Raw genomic sequence first — 22,153 nt, forward strand, 5'->3', positions numbered from 1 at the left:
GGGCGTGGCCCAGCGTCCTGGCTGCGGCCTGGCAAGTTGAGCGCGGGCCTGGGCGTCCTGGACGAGCCCGGCATGGTGATCGCTCCGCGTCCTTGATAGGTGCAAGGCGATTGTGAAAACTCAGCGGCAGCCGCTACACACGTCCCCCCAGAATCGACTTGCACCGGCAGGGTCAATTTGAGGGGGGTCCTGATGACCCGGCCGAAGCGACCCCTGGCGGGTCGTGGGAGGGGGTCCGGTGAGGTGGTGGGCGGTCGAGTGGGGGGCACCGTGGACGGGGGACGGCCTCGCCGCGGCGGAAGGGCCACCCGTGGTGGGTGGTCGACGTCCACGTGCGCCGGCTTGAGGCGGTCCACAGCAATCCGGTCCGACCTGCCGCCGATGTCGATGACGAACGACTTGTCGTCCCGTCGCAGCACCCGGAAGGGCCCGTCGTACGGCGGCTGGAGTGGCCACCGATGTGCGTCGTGACGCACAAAAACATACTCCGCTGTGCGGAGTGCTGGGGGGACGTAGGACTGGGGGTCACCGTGGTGGGATGTTGGCACGGGGGCAAACCGTCGGGCGGCCTCCTGGAGGTCCGAGCGCTGGTGAGCTGCGGACCAGGGACTGGTAGCGTCGGGCACAAATTCGCCCGGGACGCGTAGCACCTGGCCATAGACAAGCTCGGCGGTGGATGCCTGGAGGTCCTCCTTGGGGGCCGTGCGAAGGCCCAAAAGGACCCACGGCAGCCGGTCGGCCCACCCGACGTCTTGAAGGCCGGCCATGAGCGCGGCCTTCATGGAGCGGTGGAATCGCTCGCACAACCCGTTTGCTTGGGGGTGGTAGGCCGTAGTACGGTGGAGCTTGATCCCCAGGTTGCGGGCGACCGCGCCCCACAGCTCGGAGGTGAACTGTGGACCGCGGTCTGACGAGATGTCCGCCGGTGCGCCGAAGCGGGCGACCCAGGTGGCGATGAAAGCCTGCGCCACGTCGGCGGTGGTGGTGGAGACGAGGGGAACGGCCTCCGGCCACCTGGTGGTCCTGTCCACCATGGTGAGCAGGTGTGTGAACCCCCGTGACGGAGGGAGGGGGCCCACCAGATCCACGTTGACGTGGTCGAAACGTCGTTCGGGCACGGTGAAAGGTGCCAGCGGGGCCTGGGTGTGTCGGTGGACCTTGGCCCGTTGGCAGGCCATGCAGGCGCTGGTCCAATCGCGGACGTCCCGACGAAGGCCATGCCAGACGAAACGCGCCGACACCAGCTTCTGGGAAGCTTTCCGGCCCGGGTGGGAAAGGCCGTGGAGGGAGGCGAAGATGCGGCGTTGCCAGGCGACGGGCACGATGGGGCGAGGCTGGCCTTGGGAGACGTTGCAGAGCAGGACAGTGTCCGCGCAGGGGATGTCGGCCAGGCGGAGGCCCGTGTCCGCCGCCCGGAGGGCTTGCACCGTGGTGTCGGTGGTTTGGTCCGCCGCCATAAGCGCAAAATCCACGCCCAGGTGGACCGCGTTCGCGCTGGCCCGGGAAAGACAGTCGGCCACGGCGTTGTTTTTGCCGGCAACGTGCCGGATGTCCGTGGTAAACTCCGACACGGCGGAGAGGTGGCGCTGTTGGCGGGCCGACCATGGCTCCGTGACCTTGGCCATGGCGTAAACCAACGGCTTGTGGTCGACGAACGCCGTGAAAGGTCGGCCCTCCAGGAGGTGGCGGAAATGGCGGACGGCCAGGTGTAGACCGAGGAGCTCCCGGTCAAACGTGCTGTATTTGAGCTCGTTCGGCCGGAGCTGCCGGCTGAAAAAAGCGAGTGGCTGCCAAACCCCGTTCACCCATTGCTCATGTACGGCGCCCACCGCGTAGTCGGAGGCATCCGTGGTGAGGGCGATGGGAGCGTTGAGCACCGGGTGAGCGAGCAGTGTTGCGTCGGCGAGGGCCCGCTTTGAGCCTTGGAAGGCCGCATCCATTGCTGCGGACCAGGCGATGTCGTGCTTGGCCGGCATGCCCCGGAGGGCTTCGTAGAGGGGCCGCATGAGCTGAGCAGCGCGGGGCACGAAGCGGTGATAAAAATTCACCATTCCCAGGAATTCCTGCAGGGCCTTTATGGTGCGGGGACGCGGGAACGTGGTGATGGCCTCGACCTTGGTTGGCAGCGGCACGGCCCCGTTCTTGGTGATGTGATGGCCCAAAAAATCAACGGCCGTCGTGCCGAAGTGGCATTTGGCCGGGTTGACGATGAGGCCGTGCTCGCTGAGGCGCTCGAACAGCGTCCGGAGGTGGAGGAGGTGCTCGGCCCGGGACGTGCTGGCGACGAGGATGTCGTCCAGGTAAACGAAAAGGAACGGCAGGTCACGCAGCACGCCGTCCATCAAGCGCTGGAACGCCTGAGCCGCGTTCTTGAGACCAAACGGCATCCGCAAGAATTCGAATAAGCCGAACGGCGTGATGACTGCCGTTTTAGGGACGTCGGCCGCCCTGACAGGTACCTGGTGATATCCCCGTATGAGGTCAATTTTCGAAAAAATGACCCGTCCCGCCAGACGGGCGGAGAAGTCTTGGATATGCGGGATCGGGTACCTGTCGGGGGTGGTAGCGTCATTGAGACGGCGGTAGTCGCCACACGGGCGCCATCCACCCCCCGGCTTTGGCACGATGTGCAGTGGCGAGGCCCACGCGCTATCGGAGCGCCGCACGATGCCGAGGTGCTCCAACGCGTCGAATTCGGCCTTCGCTACGGCGAGCTTGGCTGGGTCGAGGCGGCGGGCCCTGGCGTAGACCGGCGGGCCCGTGGTTGGTATGTGGTGCTCGATCCCATGCCGTACTGCGACGGCCGAAAACGTCGGCCGCGTGAGGGCCGGGAACTCCGTGAGCAGGCGAGCAAACTCGTTCGCCGCCGGGACGGCGCATGCCAGCTCGGTCGGCGCGGAGCTGCTCAATGTGCATACCAGGGAGCTGAAGGTTTCAGCGTTGATTAAACGACGCCGTTGGACGTCCACCAGCAGTCCGTGTGCGCAGAGGAAGTCGGCGCCTAGCAGAGCCACGGGCACGTTGGCGGTTACAAACGTCCAAGCAAAGCGTTGGCCGCCGAAGCAGAGGGTGACGTTGCGCGGGCCGAAGGTGCGGATAGTCGATCCGTTGGCTGCAACTAAGGAGGGGCCGCAAACCGCGGATTGCCTGTCCTGGTCAGAGGCGGGTATGACGCTCAGTTGGGCGCCGGTGTCGCACAGGAAGCGCCGTCCGGACGCTTTATCCGTGATGAACAGTAAGTTGCCCGTGTGGCCGGCGCTCATGGCTGGTAATGAACGCCGGCCCGGCCGTTTCCCGGCCTGCCGAAGGTGCACGGGGGTCGGCATGTCCGGGCCTTCTGTCCGAACCTGGCATGATAGTAACACCACGCTTGGTCAGGTGGAGGCCTCGGTCGTCGTGCCGGAGGTGGTCGGCTCGGTAGAGCGGCCGCCAATGGCGTCGGCAGTTCGGCCGTCGACCGTGCCGGGTGCTCGGGCGCCCTGGGTGTTGCGTCGGACGGCGGTGGGTCCCATGTCGCCGCTCCGATGCGCTGTCCTGCGGCGGAGATCTTGTCGGCTTCTCTGGCAAGGGCCCGGGGATCTGTGATCGTCGTGCTTGCCAGGGCGAGGCATACCGGGTTAGGCAGCTGACGGAAGAACAGCTCCCGGAACAGGAATGCCGGAGAGTGCTCGCCGAGCAGTGAAAGCATGTAGTCCATGCGCTCGGAAGGGCGCGTGTCGCCGAGCTCAGGCAGATCGAGCAGGCGCCGTGCGCGTTCCGCCGATGGGAGGGCGAAAGCATCGAGGAGCAGCTTCTTAATCGCGCCGTATTTGTCAGCGGCTGGCGGGCTTTCGAGGAGGCTCAGGGCGCGGGCCGCAGTAACCGACCCGAGCGCAGCTACCACATGGTGGAAGCGGGTGTCGTCGGCCGTGATGCCTCGCAGGGCGAACAGGGACTCCGTCTGTGCGAACCAAACCGCCGCGTGAGCCTCCCAGAAGGTAGGCAGTTTAAGGGCGACTGCCGTGTCCATGTCGATAGGTCACCAATGAAGGAGCCGGGGCTCCCACGTCGATCGGAAGAATGGACGCGACAAAAAGCTAGAATTCATCTGAGTTGCTTTAATGAAATCAAACACTCAGGCACTCTGAAAAACCGTTTATCAGTCAGCAATATATATCTATTCCGCCAGGGGGTTTGCCCAGGCCCGGCGCCAGGGGGCGTGGCCCAGCGTCCTGGCTGCGGCCTGGCAAGTTGAGCGCGGGCCTGGGCGTCCTGGACGAGCCCGGCATGGTGATCGCTCCGCGTCCTTGATAGGTGCAAGGCGATTGTGAAAACTCAGCGGCAGCCGCTACAACGTAATAATTATCATTAGAACAATTGTACAGGAGGAGCCACTCATATTCTGAAAATTTCGTGTTCATCGGACTAACAGTTGCAGAGGAATTTTTTTTCTTCATACTGATCAGATCAAGTGTTGTACTTGTCGAATTATGACGTCATAATGGAGGCACCTATGACATCATCATTAACATATCTTATTCCCCATGGGGTGTGCTTGACAATGAGCCATGTTTAAAATTTTTCCATTAAGCGGTTTGGGAGATATAGGGGTGTAACATTTATCCAAGATAGCATCCATACCACGTGACCTATGATGTCATAATTATCAGCAAAAAAAATCTACAGGCAGAGGCGCTCCTACAGTAAAATTTCATGTCAATCGGACCAACAGTTGCCGAGAAAATGAATTTAAAAAATGCAGACACGCACGTACGGCACACATACGGCACACGTATGTAACCGAATGCCTAACCCTGCTTTTTGCTTCGCGAGCACAGGGTAACAAGTGCTTTGGCTAAAACGGTATTTATTATTTTTTGATTAATCAATTAATTACTTAATTATTATCCATTTATTAAGTACTTATTTATTTCCTTTCTCACCTGGGTGATATCTCAGGCACCTTTTGAGCTAGGATACGACAATTACTAGGATACATAGAATTACTAGGATACATATTACTAGGATAACTAGGATACTAGATAACTAGGATAACTAGGATACTAGGATAACTAGGAACTAGGATACTAGGATACTAGTAACTAACTAGGATAACTAGGATAAGAATTACTAGGATACATAGAAGCTGATATTTGGATATGGCAATTACCAAGTGATTTGGCTGCAAAGGGTATATTTGATTTATTGATTAAGCAATACATCGATGAATTATTTAATTTTCCGATTAATCAATTTTCAAAAAGTTTCAGTTTCGGATGAAGCTATGGTGGTTTAGGCATGCTATTGGCAAATTGATTAAGAAATTAATTACTTTACAATTTTTATTTATTTATTTTATTTACACAATTAATCAATCAATTATTGTTTCTCTCGATTTTTGTCACTAGTGAGATACCAGTGCTATGCACGGGTGGGAGGCCGGAAGCAAACAGGCAATGCAGATACGGCGAATGCTAAAGCATGGAACCAATAAATTCCACATTCCTGTGGCACCCTCAGTCGCACGTCAGACATGGACATCAAGTTCGTGAAGGACTTCCACGAAAAACATACCCGTTCGCAAACAAACGGGTACGTTCACGTATAGAAACATCAATTGTGGGTCCGTGGCGAATCTGCATGTGACGATCCGCGAAGTTCACGTTTGGAAGGTAGAAACCATCACAGCATGTCGTCATTTTCTTGAACTCGATATCTCTTTTTTCATTCCAAACAACATAACTCCAATCACAAATTAATCACAAAATAAACTTTCAACAACATTGTTAATGTTTCCTTCATTGTAAAAACTACCAAGTCAACAGTTTAAAAGATTTTGAGCTGAAAGGTGTTACGGCCTTGGCAAGATCGATGGAGACAGCGATCTGTTAGCGTGTACAACACCCAAATAGCTATGTGGAATTCTCTCATGTAAAGATTAAACTCATGTCGTTTGAACTTTGGCCGAGGTCATTAATTACTTTTAATGATGTTTATATACGAATCAAAAAGAAGATAATTGGTTTTGGGTCGTACTTTCCGCATATCTCGTGGGATTGTGAGTTGGAGAGACGGCCGTGATGGCAGGGAGGGGGTTGGCATTCCAAACCTGAGAATGCTGGAGACCAAAGCTGAAATTGGAAAAACAATACAGCCTATTTTACTCCAGGAGATCCCAGGATTACCCACCTAAAATATCGTGATTGGTTCAGCCGTTTTTGCGGTACCTTCGAACAGATGGACAGGCAGACAGATGGACGGACATTTGGTGAATTATATTAAGATACCTGTCAGGCTATGGCCTAACTCCTACTTGTCTGTTTGTCTGTCTGTTTGTTTGCGAACAGGATATCTCAAAAAGTTGTGGACGGATTCAGACAAAACATGGTGGAGAGGTTGGGTATGTGACACAGACAAAATGTTTCGATTTTGGTGAAGATCCGTATCTGGATTTGAGAATTTTTTTAAAGTGATTCTTCAACGTTGAGAGATAGTGCAAAAATTGATATATCGCACGATATCTCAAAAAGTTGTGGACGACTTATAATAAAACTTGGTGGATGAGTTACTTATGTGACAAGAACAAACCAATTACATTTTGGTTCAGGTCCGGATCAAGATCTGGCCTATCAGTGGGATACAAAACCCAAACTGTTCAGCCTGATGGAGGTATGCGCTCCACCTAGTGAAGATCTAGTTGCTTGTTATATTTGCTTTGCGATATCACATCACCACTTGTTGCCTCAACATCATCACCACTCTGTCAGTGTTTCACATTCTATTATTGCATCAATCTTAAAATCTCCCTCCATCTTAGATTATCTATCAGACAATGTGGATTTTTACATTATGCTCCTTTGACTTTGGAAGCACCATTCCACGGAGTTTCAGGAAAATATATTTGAAAACTCGACATTTGTAATAATACCATTTAAAAGTTGTTAAAGTGCAGTCCAAGTCGACCTTCAAATATATATATATATATACTAGCTTGGCTCGGGTTGATGCGCTCGCCTCACCAAGCGTCGTTACTGAGGAACGGGCTTATTTTAGCTGAGGATAATGAGTGGTTGTGTTGTCATGATTTACACCAATCATAATACAAACAATTATTTTGCACAAATGTATTTGTTGTGTTTGTGATATTACATTTTTATAGGCAATTTAGGTTGAAGATTTAGGTTGAATGTTTTTTTTTTCAAGAAAGAACCCCTCAGCACATACATAGGGGATGGGTAGGTGTAGACTGGAAGTTTGGGACGATTACACCTCACCACCACGTAATCCAAAACACCTCACCACCAAGTAATTCAAAACACCTCACCACTACGTAATTCAAACCACCTCATCACCAACTAATTCAAAACACCTCACCGCCACATAATTAAAGACACCTCACCACCAAGTAATTCAAAACACCTCACCACCACGTAATTCAAAACACCTCACCACCAACTAATTCAAAACACCTCACCACCACGTAATTCAAAACACCTCACCACCACGTAATTCAAAACACCTGACCACCAAGTAATTCAAAACACCTCACCACCAAGTAATTCAAAACACCTCACCACTAAGTAATTTAAAACACCTTACCACCACGTAATTCAAAACACCTCACCAACAAGTAATTCAAAACACCTCACCACCACGTAATTCAAAACACCTCACCACCAAGTAATTCAAAACACCTCACCACCAAGTAATTCAAAACACCGCACCACCAAGTAATTCAAAACACCTCACCACCAAGTAATTCAAAACACCTCACCACCAAGTAATTCAAAACACCTCACCACCAAGTAATTCAAAACACCTCACCACCAAGTAATTCAAAACACCTCACCAAGTAATTCAAAACACCTCACCACCAAGTAATTAAAAACACCTCACCACCAAGTAATTCAAAACACCTCACCACCACGTAATTCAAAACACCTCACCACCAAGTAATTCAAAACACCTCACCACCAAGTAATTCAAAACACCTCACCACCAAGTAATTTAAAACACCTCACAGCCATAAAACACGTAATAAAAACACCTCACCACCACGAAATTAAAAACACCTCACCACCACGTAATTCAAAACACCTCACCACCACGTAATTCAAAACACCTCACCACCATGTAATTCAAAACACCTCACTACCACGTAATTCAAAACACCTCACCACCACGTAATTCAAAACACCTCACCACCACGTAATTCAAAACACATCACCACCACATAATTCAAAACACCTCACCACCACATAATTCAAAACACCTCACCACCACGTAATTCAAAACACCTCACCACCAAGTAATTCAAAACACCTCACCACCAAGTAATTCAAAACACCTCACCACGAAGTAATTTAAAGCACCTCACCACCACGTAATTCAAAACACCTCACCACCAAGTAATTCAAAACACCTCACCACCAAGTAATTCAAAACACCTCACCACCAAGTAATTCAAAACACCTCACCACCAAGTAATTCAAAACACCTCACCACCACGTAATTCAAAACACCTCACCACCACGTAATTCAAAACACCTCACCACCACGTAATTCAAAACACCTCACCACCACGTAATTCAAAACACCTCACCACCACGTAATTCAAAACACCTCACCACCACGTAATTCAAAACACCTCACCACCACATAATTAAAAACACCTCACCACCATGTAATTCAAAACACCTCATCACCACGAAATTAAAAACGCCTCACAGCCATAAAACACGGAATAAAGACACCTCACAGCCATAAAACACGTAATAAAAACACCTCACAGCCACGAAATTCAAAACACCTCACCACCATGTAATTCAAAACACCTCACCACCACGAAATTAAAAACCCCTCACAGCCATAAAACACGTAACAAAAACACCTCACAGCCACGAAATTAAAAACACCTCACCACTAAGTAATTCAAAACACCTCGTCACCACATAATTAAAAACACCTCACCACCACGTAATTATAAATACCTCACCACCATGTGATATAAAAACACCTCACCACCATGTCATTTAAAAACACCTCACCACCATGTGATTTAAAACACCTCACCACCATGTGATTATAAATACCTCACCACCATGTGATTTAAAAACATCTCACCACCATGTGATTTAAAACACCTCACCACCATGTGATTTAAAACACCTCACCACCATGTGATTTAAAACACCTCACCACCATGTGATTTAAAAACACCTCACCACCATGTGATTTCAAACACCTCACCACCACGTAATTATAAATACCTCACCACCATGTAATTCAAAAACATCTCACCACCATGTGATTTAAAAACACCTCACCACCATGTGATTTAAAACACCTCACCACCATGTGATTTAAAACACCTCACCACCATGTGATTTAAAACACCTCACCACCATGTGATTTAAAAACACCTCACCACCATGTGATTTAAAACACCTCACCACCACGTAATTATAAATACCTCACCACCATGTAATTCAAAAACATCTCACCACCATGTGATTTAAAAACACCTCACCACCATGTGATTTAAAACACCTCACCACCATGTGATTTAAAAACACCTCACCACCATGTGATTTAAAACACCTCACCACCATGTGATTTAAAACACCTCACCACCATGTGATTTAAAAACACCTCACCACCATGTGATTTAAAACACCTCACCACCATGTGATTTAAAAACACCTCACCACCATGTGATTTAAAACACCTCACCACCACGTGATTTAAAACACCTCACCACCACGTAATTATAAATACCTCACCACCACGTAATTCAAAAACACCTCACCACCATGTGATTTAAAACACCTCACCACCACGTAATTCAAAAACATCTCACCACCATGTGATTTAAAACACCTCACCACCATGTGATTTAAAAACACCTCACCACCATGTGATTTAAAACACCTCACCACCATGTGATTTAAAAACACCTCACCACCATGTGATTTAAAACACCTCACCACCACGTGATTTAAAACACCTCACCACCACGTAATTATAAATACCTCACCACCACGTAATTCAAAAACACCTCACCACCATGTGATTTAAAACACCTCACCACCACGTAATTATAAATACCTCACCACCACGTAATTCAAAAACACCTCACCACCATGTGATTTAAAACACCTCACCACCACGTAATTCAAAAACATCTCACCACCATGTGATTTAAAACACCTCACCACCATGTGATTCAAAAACATCTCACCACCATGTGATTTAAAACACCTCACCACCATGTGATTCAAAAACATCTCACCACCATGTGATTCAAAAACATCTCACCACCATGTGATTTAAAACACCTCACCACCATGTGATTTAAAAACACCTCACCACCATGTGATTTAAAACACCTCACCACCATGTGATTTAAAACACCTCACCACCATGTGATTCAAAAACATCTCACCACCATGTGATTTAAAACACCTCACCACCATGTGATTTAAAAACATCTCACCACCATGTGATTTAAAACACCTCACCACCATGTGATTTAAAACACCTCACCACCATGTGATTTAAAAACACCTCACCACCATGTGATTTAAAAACACCTCACCACCATGTGATTTAAAACCACCTCACCACCATGTGATTTAAAAACACCTCACCACCATGTGATTTAAAAACACCTCACCACCATGTGATTTCAAACACCTCACCACCACGTAATTATAAATACCTCACCACCATGTAATTCAAAAACATCTCACCACCATGTGATTTAAAAACACCTCACCACCATGTGATTTAAAACACCTCACCACCATGTGATTTAAAACACCTCACCACCATGTGATTTAAAACACCTCACCACCATGTGATTTAAAAACACCTCACCACCATGTGATTTAAAACACCTCACCACCATGTGATTTAAAAACACCTCACCACCATGTGATTTAAAACACCTCACCACCATGTGATTTAAAAACACCTCACCACCATGTGATTTAAAACACCTCACCACCACGTGATTTAAAACACCTCACCACCACGTAATTATAAATACCTCACCACCATGTGATTTAAAACACCTCACCACCACGTGATTTAAAACACCTCACCACCACGTAATTATAAATACCTCACCACCACGTAATTCAAAAACACCTCACCACCATGTGATTTAAAACACCTCACCACCACGTAATTCAAAAACATCTCACCACCATGTGATTTAAAACACCTCACCACCATGTGATTCAAAAACATCTCACCACCATGTGATTTAAAACACCTCACCACCATGTGATTCAAAAACATCTCACCACCATGTGATTCAAAAACACCTCACCACCATGTGATTTAAAACACCTCACCACCATGTGATTTAAAAACACCTCACCACCATGTGATTTAAAACACCTCACCACCATGTGATTTAAAACACCTCACCACCATGTGATTCAAAAACATCTCACCACCATGTGATTTAAAACACCTCACCACCATGTGATTCAAAAACATCTCACCACCATGTGATTTAAAACACCTCACCACCATGTGATTCAAAAACATCTCACCACCATGTTATTTAAAAACACCTCACCACCACATAATTCAAAATACCTCACCACCACGTGATTCAAAACCACCACCATGTTATTAAAAACACTTCACAACCACGGAAACAAAAGTTTGAGGGAGTCGTTAAGTGACAACACAGACACTGCCCAGATGTGTAGATATATAGATAAATGACTGTACCCGAGTTGCCGTTTTGTCATGGTTTAAACCAATCATAATTCAAACAATTATTTTTCACAAATGTATTTGTAATATACGTGATATCACATTTTATAAACAATTGAAGTTGAAAACTTAAGTTGAAAAAAAAAAATTCCCCCAAAAATTCCCCAAAAAAAAAAAATCGAAAGTTTTTCAAAAATTAATACCCTTAGGACATACCGACGGGAGAGATATGTGCATACCAGAAGTTTGGTACGATTTCACAAAAGTTTGAGAAAGTAGTACAGTGACAACACAAGACAAGACAACACAAGACAACACAACACAACACAGGACAGACACTGCACAGATATATATATATAGATATATGATTAATTTTAAGAGCTGGTGTGATGGGATATAATAATGTTTAGTCAGCGAATTGTGGCTTCGTGATGTAGAGCAGACACAGGGTTACAGGTCATCATCAAAAATAATAATTGCTCAAACTGAAACCAGGCCTAGCACAGTGTGCGCAACGTGTGGGCGCCTGCATGTCTATAATTGCGTTTTGCTTCTGATAAGGCGAAGGACACTCACGTTAAATGCTGCGCCAGTGATTCAATTAGCCGAACCTTGCCCGCCATGTGCACTTGCTCCTTAATTACTGTCCCGTCATCCAAATTGCTTCCCAACCTGCTGCCTGGGCCCGATAACAACGGCCTTCACAAGGTCTTACCACTTTGACTTCAATATGGTAAGCGTAACGGCAGAAGAGGTCTCAGGCAGGAGACCTCCCAACTCATCAAGCCCACCAGCACATTCCTGCGCTGCTGCCACAAAATCCCTCGTCGATATCCATGGCGAAAAGAATAAATGGACCCTCTAAGCAGCTTCCATCGATTGCTTTCTCTTTAATCAAAACGTACTGTCGTGGCCGAGCAACCTCTCGACCCCGAGCTATTCCGTGGGTTAGGGCAGCCGCGGGCAATTCTTGACAGTTCCAACTGGCAGAGAAGGCACTGAAATCTGGCAATAAAGTTTTCCTTGATGAGTAAAGACCACTTTGGAGTGGAGCCAAGTAAAAGTATCTCATCAATTAATTTGTTTTAGTATTTAGAGATAGTTGTTTGAAAATTTCTTACGTTACATTCCCTAAAAAAAATGAATGGCATGGCACTCCGTGGAGCGCATACCTTGGCCTGGCTGAATAGTTTACCTTTTGTAACCCACTGATAGGCCGGATCTGGATCTGGATCTGAACCAAAATCTAATCAGCTTGTTCTTGTCATCTACCCAACCCATCCACCAAGTTTTGTCATAATCCTTCCACAACTTTTTGAGATATCGTGCTACATGTCGTTTCAGTGCGTATCTCTCAATAGTGAAGATTCACTTTAAAAAATTCTAGTACCCGGATCCAGATCTTCATCAAAATCTAACAAATTCGTCATTGCCACACTCCCAACCTCTCCATCAAATTTCGTCTGAATCCGTCCACAACCTTTTGAGATATCCTATTCACAAACAGATAGAAACTAACAAACGAGGGAATCAGAGGTGGAGATACGTAAAGTCCGTCCACCTTTGGTGGTGGAGGTAAACATAGTGCCTAGTTACCTTTGAGAGGGTGCTTACTGTAAGGTCACCAAAGTGTCAAAAGTTCTGACGATCACTCATCATGGAACATTCCCTCAGTTGACCAAGCCAAACCCAATCCATGAGCTCTTGGAGATGATCGAATGGTATTAAAAACCGCAGTGTTCAACGTCTCAGGCTCGTCACTAAAGTAATATCATTCAGGTGGTGTCGAAAAAAAATATTCTTAGACATGTTTTACCTGCAGTGACATGGAAATTTCTTTGGAGATCTTTCTCCATCTCCATAACTCATACGAATGTCATACACGAGAAGAATGTCATTGAGAAAGTTTGGCCAACAAAGGGGTCTGGCAAATCGACCTGTCTGTCTACCCCAGTGTACAATGTCGTTGCGTTTGCCAGCAAGTTTCAGAAAACAACATTCCCCAGCATTACCTGGGCCTGTATGTATTTTCGCAGGAGCTTCGTGATATAGTGGCTAGTCACTCCCCTTGACAGGTGGAAGGAGGGAGCAAGCTCTCAATCTCTGAAGCACAGACCCTTTCCCAGCTTGAATGTTGCATGTCATTCATTATTAAACTGACACTTGTAAACATGGCTGCTGTTTGGCCATTGAGTCACACCATGCATTCCTGGGCGGCCCAAAGCGACTGCCGATTACAGTTGTGCAGACATGTCAACACACCACGTCGATAAGACTTGCCTACCTCCCAAGAAAAGCTAACGACTGTACATCAAATAAATTAATTAATAATGGCCCATATGTAATTTATAACCTTCATCCTCAGCATTTGATCATCTTTTTTTCTTCACGTCTGGTACTTCAGTGGATAACTTCAATCACCTTAATAGACCGCACAAGCGCTGAGGAGGCAGGACTTTTGCCATGATGGCTTTTCTTCATACAAAAATCACGTGTGATTCTCCCCTTCCACATGAAACGATTCCTCGGCATGTGAGGCAGGAGCAGCGCGAGTTAAAAATAATGTTTCAAAGGAAGGAATGGGGGGAATGAGGAATCCCTTCGCTGTGCGTTGTACGAAATGCGGTATTCCTCATCGTCAGCATCTCCGTTCACTCATCTTGCCCATTCACCGATTCAAATCACCTCTCCATTGGTCTTCTCTGTGAAATGGACACGGCTCCGGCCTCTGAGCATCATTCGTCGGTGCTCTGCCTCAAACAGCATGCCGGATGAAACCCTCGGTAGATGAAAGGGTTGGAACGTGAGGGAGGAAATGGCAGCAAAATGGAGTGAAAGAAGAGGCCTGATTAAAGATGCCTTTTCTTCAGGACGCTCCGCATGCCTGTCAGCCTGAATGGAAGGAAAATATGCACAGAGCGATACCGTTTGTCAACATGGCCACTGTCCCCGCAAAGGGGTGGCCTGCGGTGGTCAAGTCGCTTTGGTAGAGCTCAAATGGACAAATAGTCTTGCACGCCTTGCTTCAAGCTCAAACCCTGATCAGCAATACAAAAGCAGCTCGTTTTGAGGACTTGTACCGGATGCAGTTTTAAAAATAATGCAAAAATGAACTGCTATTACTGGATGGTATGTCATGGGGTGACGAGTAACCACGTGTTTAGAAGTCGGAGCACTCAACAACTCAACCATGACATGATGATTTAGGTGACCCTGCAATTTCCCGTTCCTCAGCATCACTTGCCATGATCAATCCTGATATCACGAGAGACTGTGAAAACAAGGGTAAAGTAATTGTGCGGACCGAGAAGCAGGAATTGCAATTTCGCAAGATTACCGGCACACCTGCGGGACGAATGGTGTGAAATTGCATTGAATAGAACAGAACGGACCGTGTTGAGGGAGGCCTTGTCCTGCAGTGGACTAAATATGCTGGTTATGGTGAGTCAGGAAAGGCTGACGTTGGCTTAGCGGTTAAGATCCCAGGTTCGAATCCCGGTCGATCGCTGAATTAATGACAGGGTGGGTAACTCAGGCTGTCATCCTTCTGAGGTCAGCAAATTGAGTACCAGTTCACTGGTGATTCCCTGTGTGTCGCAAGAGGCGACTAACATGGTTGGCGGCAGGAAGGGCATCTGGCTGAAAAACATTGCTTCTAAAAGGGGATCACGGTGCCCAAAAAAGGCCAGCCCCTGCTCTGCGGGGAAAAATGGCCTCTAAAGGTGGTTCATGGTAAGTCAGGAATGGTGCACAATGGCCTACTCCTCGACGCTTTGAGATACTTAACATGCAGAAGTGAATACTATAGGAAGGGACAACCAGTTTAACATCTCCGATCAAAGGACGGTGCTTTCTTTGATGCAACGACCTGTCTGTGGAGCACCGGGACGCCATTTTGCAGTCTCATCCAATTTCTGCTATAATTAAGGATCCAATGAGCTCTTCCAATCCAGTTCGGTACTTCCCCCGAGACAGAAATACAATATTAGGCATTTTATTTAACAGGATTGAAGGCTCTTACGAGTCGTGGAGCTCCTCTCCTCCACCCCCGCAACCTCCCCTCACCCCACACACATACACATCTCACACACTTGCATAGACAGACTAATACACGAGACACAACACCGGACTGTTGGATGAGACAAACACAATCATTGAGCGTGGGTGAAGTGCCGTCACTTCCTGGGGAACTCTGGGTGCCAGTCACATCACACCAATGGCGCCGCTTCTTTTCTCACCGCACCCGGCCGGGGTTTGAACCACCGGCCTCCCAGACTACGGGCGGGCGCTCCAAAAATTACAACAACAGCTACCAAACAGGGAGGGTCTTCTTTTTTTTCCTTTTTTTAAAGGAAACGTTTATCGAGCAACGAATGAGAAGCTTGTCTGATGTGCCAGTGCAAACCGAAACATCCAGACTAATACCATTATCATTAAAGTAGTTAATATCAGTAAAAATGTCATCATTGTTATTCAGGCGTTGGGGCTAACAGAAGCAGTCTCTTCGGCTAAAACATTAGTCTTAACTACACCTTCAGAATGTGGGCCGAGGGAGCGACACATCTCTATATCTGTCTACTACACTTCATTACACACACCACGCTCCCGTTACCCTCCAGCTGGCCACGTGTCTTCCTCTATAAACCTCACCTCCCCGTGCGCGGAGGATCGACTTGCCTCTCAGTCGACATTTTTATTGTCCGTTGCCTTAGTATTTGTCCATCTCTGTCTTATATGTCCCAATCAAGTGTGGGTCAGTGCACATTAGAAGATTACAGCCATTATACAACTTAACCACACGACTCTTCCAGAACTTTGGTTAAAAGGTTGGGACCTAGCCTGCTTCCAGTGCAAGTTCTGCTTCGTGAACTTTATAACAGGAGCCTTTTCTGCAATTTTGTCATTGTAACGACGTGTCCCAAAAAGCTGATAATGATGTTGGTGACTGCTCATTAAGCTTCAGTATAGCGGTGTGGCCACAAGTCCCTCTTATGGGTTGTAGTCTACGGTTTTGGGCTGGAACAACTCCATTTGATTTTCCCATTGTTCCTGTCTTTCCATATTGGCTGCCAGACACTGACGACCCCCTGAAGCAAGCAGGGCCCACAATGTAAGCATAGGGGATCAATGGAGCGAATTGTGCTCCTGGGAGCACGTGTTCGCAGCATGCTCAATGGCCCCACTCGTTGCCTCCAATCATCAGGCTTTTCTCCGCACCCCCATGGCACCTGGCTCTTCCATCTCATCTCCCACATTCAAAATCTCAAGTTCCTTTTCTGAAGGTACGTTTATGGGCGGACGCACTCACCAAGTGTGCCGGCAAAAGTAAACGAGTCGAGTTTGAAGGCAATTTTGTACATGCATCATGTTCATCAATTTGTGCGGCCAAATACCTCAAAGTAATCACCACCACCACAAGGGGATAATCCCCATTCCTTGCTTGTACCATGGGGATATAATGGTGCACAACTATTAAGAAAATTCCTATGTGGACACAAGCGAAACAGGCAGTTTGTCAGGTCATTGGGAATGGTATGCGACAGAAAAAAAAACTTCAGTCCATGAGCCAAAGAGTCCTTTTGATCACTGGCTCAATAATTTGTCCCACTCACAAAGAACCAAAAGGCTCAACATGGTTCTGCAAGGCCTCTGCCCCACAAATGGTGGGTAAAAAGTGCAATGTGAGAAGCGTATTGCTAACAGGCAAACCTCTGATCAATACAGCGACATCTATTGTGGATAAGTGTGGTTAACTCACCGAAGACCTACTCCGGGTACGCAAAAACACTCACTGTTCTAGGTAGACTGTTGGTAAGGGTTACACTAGGTGGTTTGCCACTGCTTCCCCTGTAGTCAGACAGGGCAGGAATTATGGTATTTTTTCAGGGTGATGCCGACTGACGGGACACCCAGTTTGATCGTCCGTCCTAGGGACGTCCAGAAACACCATAGCTGGCTTGGGATTCGAACCCAGCCTAGACAACTTATAGGGGAGTGTGGACAACTCTAGTCTATCCTGCAAGTGCATAACTTTGTTGTCAATCCCATAAAAAGAACGTAGAACACAGCGTTAGCTTCAAACAAACTTTGATCTGCAAGGGAGCAGATCAATATCCTCAAAGGATATCATATAGGAGCACTCAATATCCTCAAATACATCAGTTACATCTTATTGAATGTACGTTGCCATGGTAATGGATGCATTGTGAGTGAAACTGGGTCTGTGATTGGTTGTTGTTATAAAGGTGTTCATCTCTACTTATAACCACATTGAAGCAAGTCTCTTTCACAAGTGTCTCTCTAACTCCTCATCTCCGTCTCCTCTCCCATATGTTCTCATTCTCAAGGTGATGTAAGCCCTAACGTGAGGCCCGAACCCATCTGCTCGGCTCTATATCCCTAAAAATTAGAGTTTCTCATCCATCAGCAATTAACCTACACATATTCCTCGCTAATTTGCATACCGATCCTCTTGCAATAAATCAATGAGAATTTTCACATCCAAACGGAGACGAGACATCATCCGCCTCTCCGCCAATTTGTCTCAACATCACCTTTCCATATTCCACCTGTAACTGGGGTGAAGTACAGCAGTTGACGATTGGCCTCTAAATTAACACCACCACGCCGCCTCACCTTGTTCGAGTAGGGTGACTTGCCAAGGTCGATACCGTCTCGCTGCAGCTTTTCGCGGATCATGACTTTGAGTCGTAGCTTCGGAAAGGTAACTTTCTCCCGACGCCATGTCGGCTCTGGGAAGTGTTTGATAAGGGCGGTTGTCGTGTTTCGGCCGCGCTCCTCGGTTCGCGCACCTGGCGCGCTCCTCCGCACCGACGTGAGCGCACACGGGCACGGGCACGGACCAGAGCCCGGAAACTCGTGAGCCGCGGTCCGGGGACAAGGAGTCGGGGAGACCGGCTCCAGGGTGAAGTAGAGCTCGGTGCCTCGCTCTTGGCACAGCCGACTTACGGCCGCGATGATCTCCCCACGGTGTTGCATCGGGACTACCCCGATGGCGTCCAAGTCCGCGTCCCCGATCTGCTTGCAAACCTCCAGGTCGTCGTACCCATTGTCCAAGAAGGCTTCGGTGTACTGACCCAAACGCAGCGCCTTGAGCCATTCGGCGACCACTTGTGAACTCATGGCGAGGAGACCGTCCGCGCGCCGTTGGGAGACGAGGAGTCAATCGGAATGAGAAAATCCGATGTGGAGTCACCGCAAGTCTTTGGGTCAGAATGGAGTCAGGGTTGCCTGAGGTCTTGGATCTGGAAGTACTTTAAATATAGGAGTCTTGAAGAGTCTGGGGCCCGGAGCTCTGGACCCCCCTCTCCACCTCCAGGGCCCGACCCCGAGTCGCGCTGCGCAAAGAACGCTTCCGACCGCGCTCTATCGCTCACTCTTTATCGCTCACTCACTCGTTCACTCTTTCCGCTCACTCTGTCGTGCGCTCCTCGCACGCCACACGTTCAGCCTGAAAGCGCGTGGTGCTTCAATCCCTGTTCTCCCCCAGGCCCCCTCCACGGGTCCACAAATCCCCCACCTCGTCTCCTCGATTCGCGCGTGCTGCCTGTTTGCGTATATCTGTCGCATTCGCTTCTCTAGGCCATTTGGTGGTGGTTGCATCGGCAACTGCACTCGACTCTATGGAACTGGACACCCATTCCTAGAATCCCAACCGCATCCTGGCACAGATCCTCAAAAAAATCCGATACATTAATTGTTTCGTTTCGTGAGAAAATGGTCTCGTAAGAAATGGAGAAAATGAAACCAACCCGTGTCCACTTCTCACTTGGTCAAAGATGACCTCTGTGGAGGCTTCTTGTGTCCCTGCTGTGTTGTTTTTAACCAAACTCTCGCCCTGTTTGCTTTTCCCATTTCTCCACGTTCTGCGCTGCTGCGGACACAAGTACAATGTCCACATCTGTTGCTCTATCAGTTCCCCTAATCCAGCACCGATTTCGTCTCTCTTTCCGTGTGTATCTGGCTCTTATCACCGCTCGGGCTGGCGGTCTTGTGGACTTTCCATGTACCTTTACTGTGCGTGAGGCACAATCGACGTGCGGCTGAAGAGCAACGTGAAAAAAAGAAGAAAAAAAAGAAACAAAATACCGGAGAAAGTGAGACACACTGCCTCTTGGTACGACGTTGTGACACCGCCCCCTGGTGTGACTCTGTGAGCCAGAGAGAGTGTGACCCTGTGAACCAGAGAGAGTGTGACTGTGTACTAGAGATTTTTGACCCTGTGTACCAGAGAGAGTGTGACACTGTGTACCAGGAATCAGAAGAGTAAGAGAAAAGGAAGAAAATGCGAAGAGAGTAATGGAGCGTATGAACGAACTGCGGGGAAAGGGAAACCATGGAAGATGAGAGATTTAATGAGAATATAAAGGAATGAAGGATTACATGCACATGCATGTTTTCAACACATGTGTGCACTTACATGTACATGCATGTTTTCAGCACATGTGTAGGATTACATGTACGTACATGCATGTTGTCATCACATGTGAAGGATTACATGTACATGCATGTTTTCAGCACATGTGTACAATTACATGTGCATGCCTGTTTTCCGCACATGTATAGGATTACATGTACATGCATGTTTTCATCACATGTGAAGGATTGCATGTACATGCATGTTTTCAGCACATGTGAAGGATTACATGCACATGCATGTTTTCAGCACATGTGAAGGATTACATGTACATGCATGTTTTCAGCACATGTGTACAATTACATGTGCATGCCTGTTTTCAGCACATGTGTGGGATTACATGTGCATGCATGTTTTCATCACATGTGAAGGATTACATGCCAATGCAGTGGTACAGTACTTGTGTTAAAACGAATTAAGAGTTGGAAAAAAAAAATCCCCTTCACTTATCACTCATCTTCATTTTAATGCAGCCCTCTTTTATTCATCCTTTGTGCTTCTAAATTCCTTCTTTCCTGCTCCGTTCGATTGCAAACAAAACTTTCCATGCCCATATCTTCTCAAGGGGCTGGCAGGATGGCTGAGAGCAGTGGTTCTTAAACTGAGGGGGGAGAAGGATAAATAATTATATATATATATGAATAAATAATGATACATATGTATATATGAATAAATAATTATATATATGTATATATGAATAAATAATTATATGTACGAATAAATAATTATATGTATGAATAAATAATTATATTTATGAATAAATAATTATAAGTATGAATAAATAATTATATATATGAACGAGCAAAAGAGCAATCAGAGATTGCAAACCCTCGACAGGATGTATTTTCAGTGGTTTTAAGGCTTTCGTGTTAAAACAAATATGGCGGCCGAACCACGTGACCGATGACGTCATCATTATTTTTTTTCTAAGCTAATTTATTCCTAGATTATGCTCAAGAAATTTCATCTAGATCGGATGAAGTTTTGTACTTGTCGAATGATGACGTCATAATGGAGGCACCTATGACATCATCATTAACATATGTTATTCCACATGGAGAGTTCTTTACAATGAGCCATGTCTCAATTTTTTCTCTGCAGCGCTTTCGGAGATATAGAGGTGCAAATGTTTTCAGATTTTCCAGATGGCGGCCGAACCACATAACCGATGACGTCTTTTTTTTTTTCTCCACCAGTTTATGCCGACATGGCGCTCAAGAAATTTCATCTTGATTGGATGAGGTTTTGTACTTGTCGAATTATGACGTCATAATGGAGGCACCTATGACATCATCATCAACATATTTTATTCCACCTGGAGAGTTCTTTACAATGAGCTATGTCTCAATCTTTTCTATTCAGCGCCTTGTGATATGGAGGTCAAAGTTTTTCGAATTTTTCCAAGATGGCGGCCGAACCACGTGACCTATGACGTCATAATTATCATTAAAAATTATACACGTGGAGTTGCACCTATGGTGAAAATTTCCTGTCAATCGGACCAACGGTTGCAGAGAAAATCATATTTATTCTGAGTGGACAAACACAAACAGACAAACAAACGGACTCAAATGCAATACCCTCTCCTCTGGCGAGGGTAATAAATAATTAATTATATATATATATATATTTCTTTCTTTTTTCTTGCCATGTATATATGAAGAGGTGGAGATTGCGTGTGTGAGAAATCTCGATGTGTGTGAATCTGCCTTGAATAATCTACTCTTTTACCCACGTATTGAACGCGTCTTTGCTGATTCTTTAATATTGTCAAGTCCACGGCCGATGAAAACCAGCCTTGGACAGATAGGCGGTCGGTCTTTACTCCGAGGCGATCAAGCAGAAAATTGGCAGTACTTTTTGGCGCGTGGGACAAAAGGCAACGGGGTGCTTACCTGCACGGACAAAAGCCATGGGGTTTTATCCGAAACCCAACGCCATGCAAACAAGACACGACAAATGAAATGCAACAATAATAATGGTTTAATAAAAATTAAGCAAGGA

At 47.1% G+C, this 22,153-nt stretch overlaps 1 protein-coding gene across 3 annotated transcripts in view; it reads right to left on the bottom strand.

Annotated features, from left to right (window-relative positions):
- The window catches only part of LOC137439777 (SAM and SH3 domain-containing protein 1), a 570,774-nt gene extending 551,267 nt beyond the window's left edge, over nucleotides 1-19,507 (bottom strand). The window contains exon 1 of one of the 3 annotated variants that reach the window (XM_078768572.1): nucleotides 18,349-19,507. In XM_078768572.1, the coding sequence (XP_078624698.1) occupies nucleotides 18,349-18,855 (507 nt within the window). In that variant the 5' untranslated portion in view covers nucleotides 18,856-19,507. The remainder of the gene's footprint in view (nucleotides 1-18,348) is intronic. The other 2 variants (XM_078768570.1, XM_078768571.1) reach the window with 2 other exon arrangements.
- Nucleotides 19,508-22,153: the final 2,646 nt, after the last annotated feature.

Source organism: Myxine glutinosa, chromosome 14 (assembly GCF_964187855.1).
Source record: "Myxine glutinosa chromosome 14, kmMyxGlut1.1, whole genome shotgun sequence".
Taxonomy (NCBI): Eukaryota; Metazoa; Chordata; class Myxini; order Myxiniformes; family Myxinidae; genus Myxine; species Myxine glutinosa.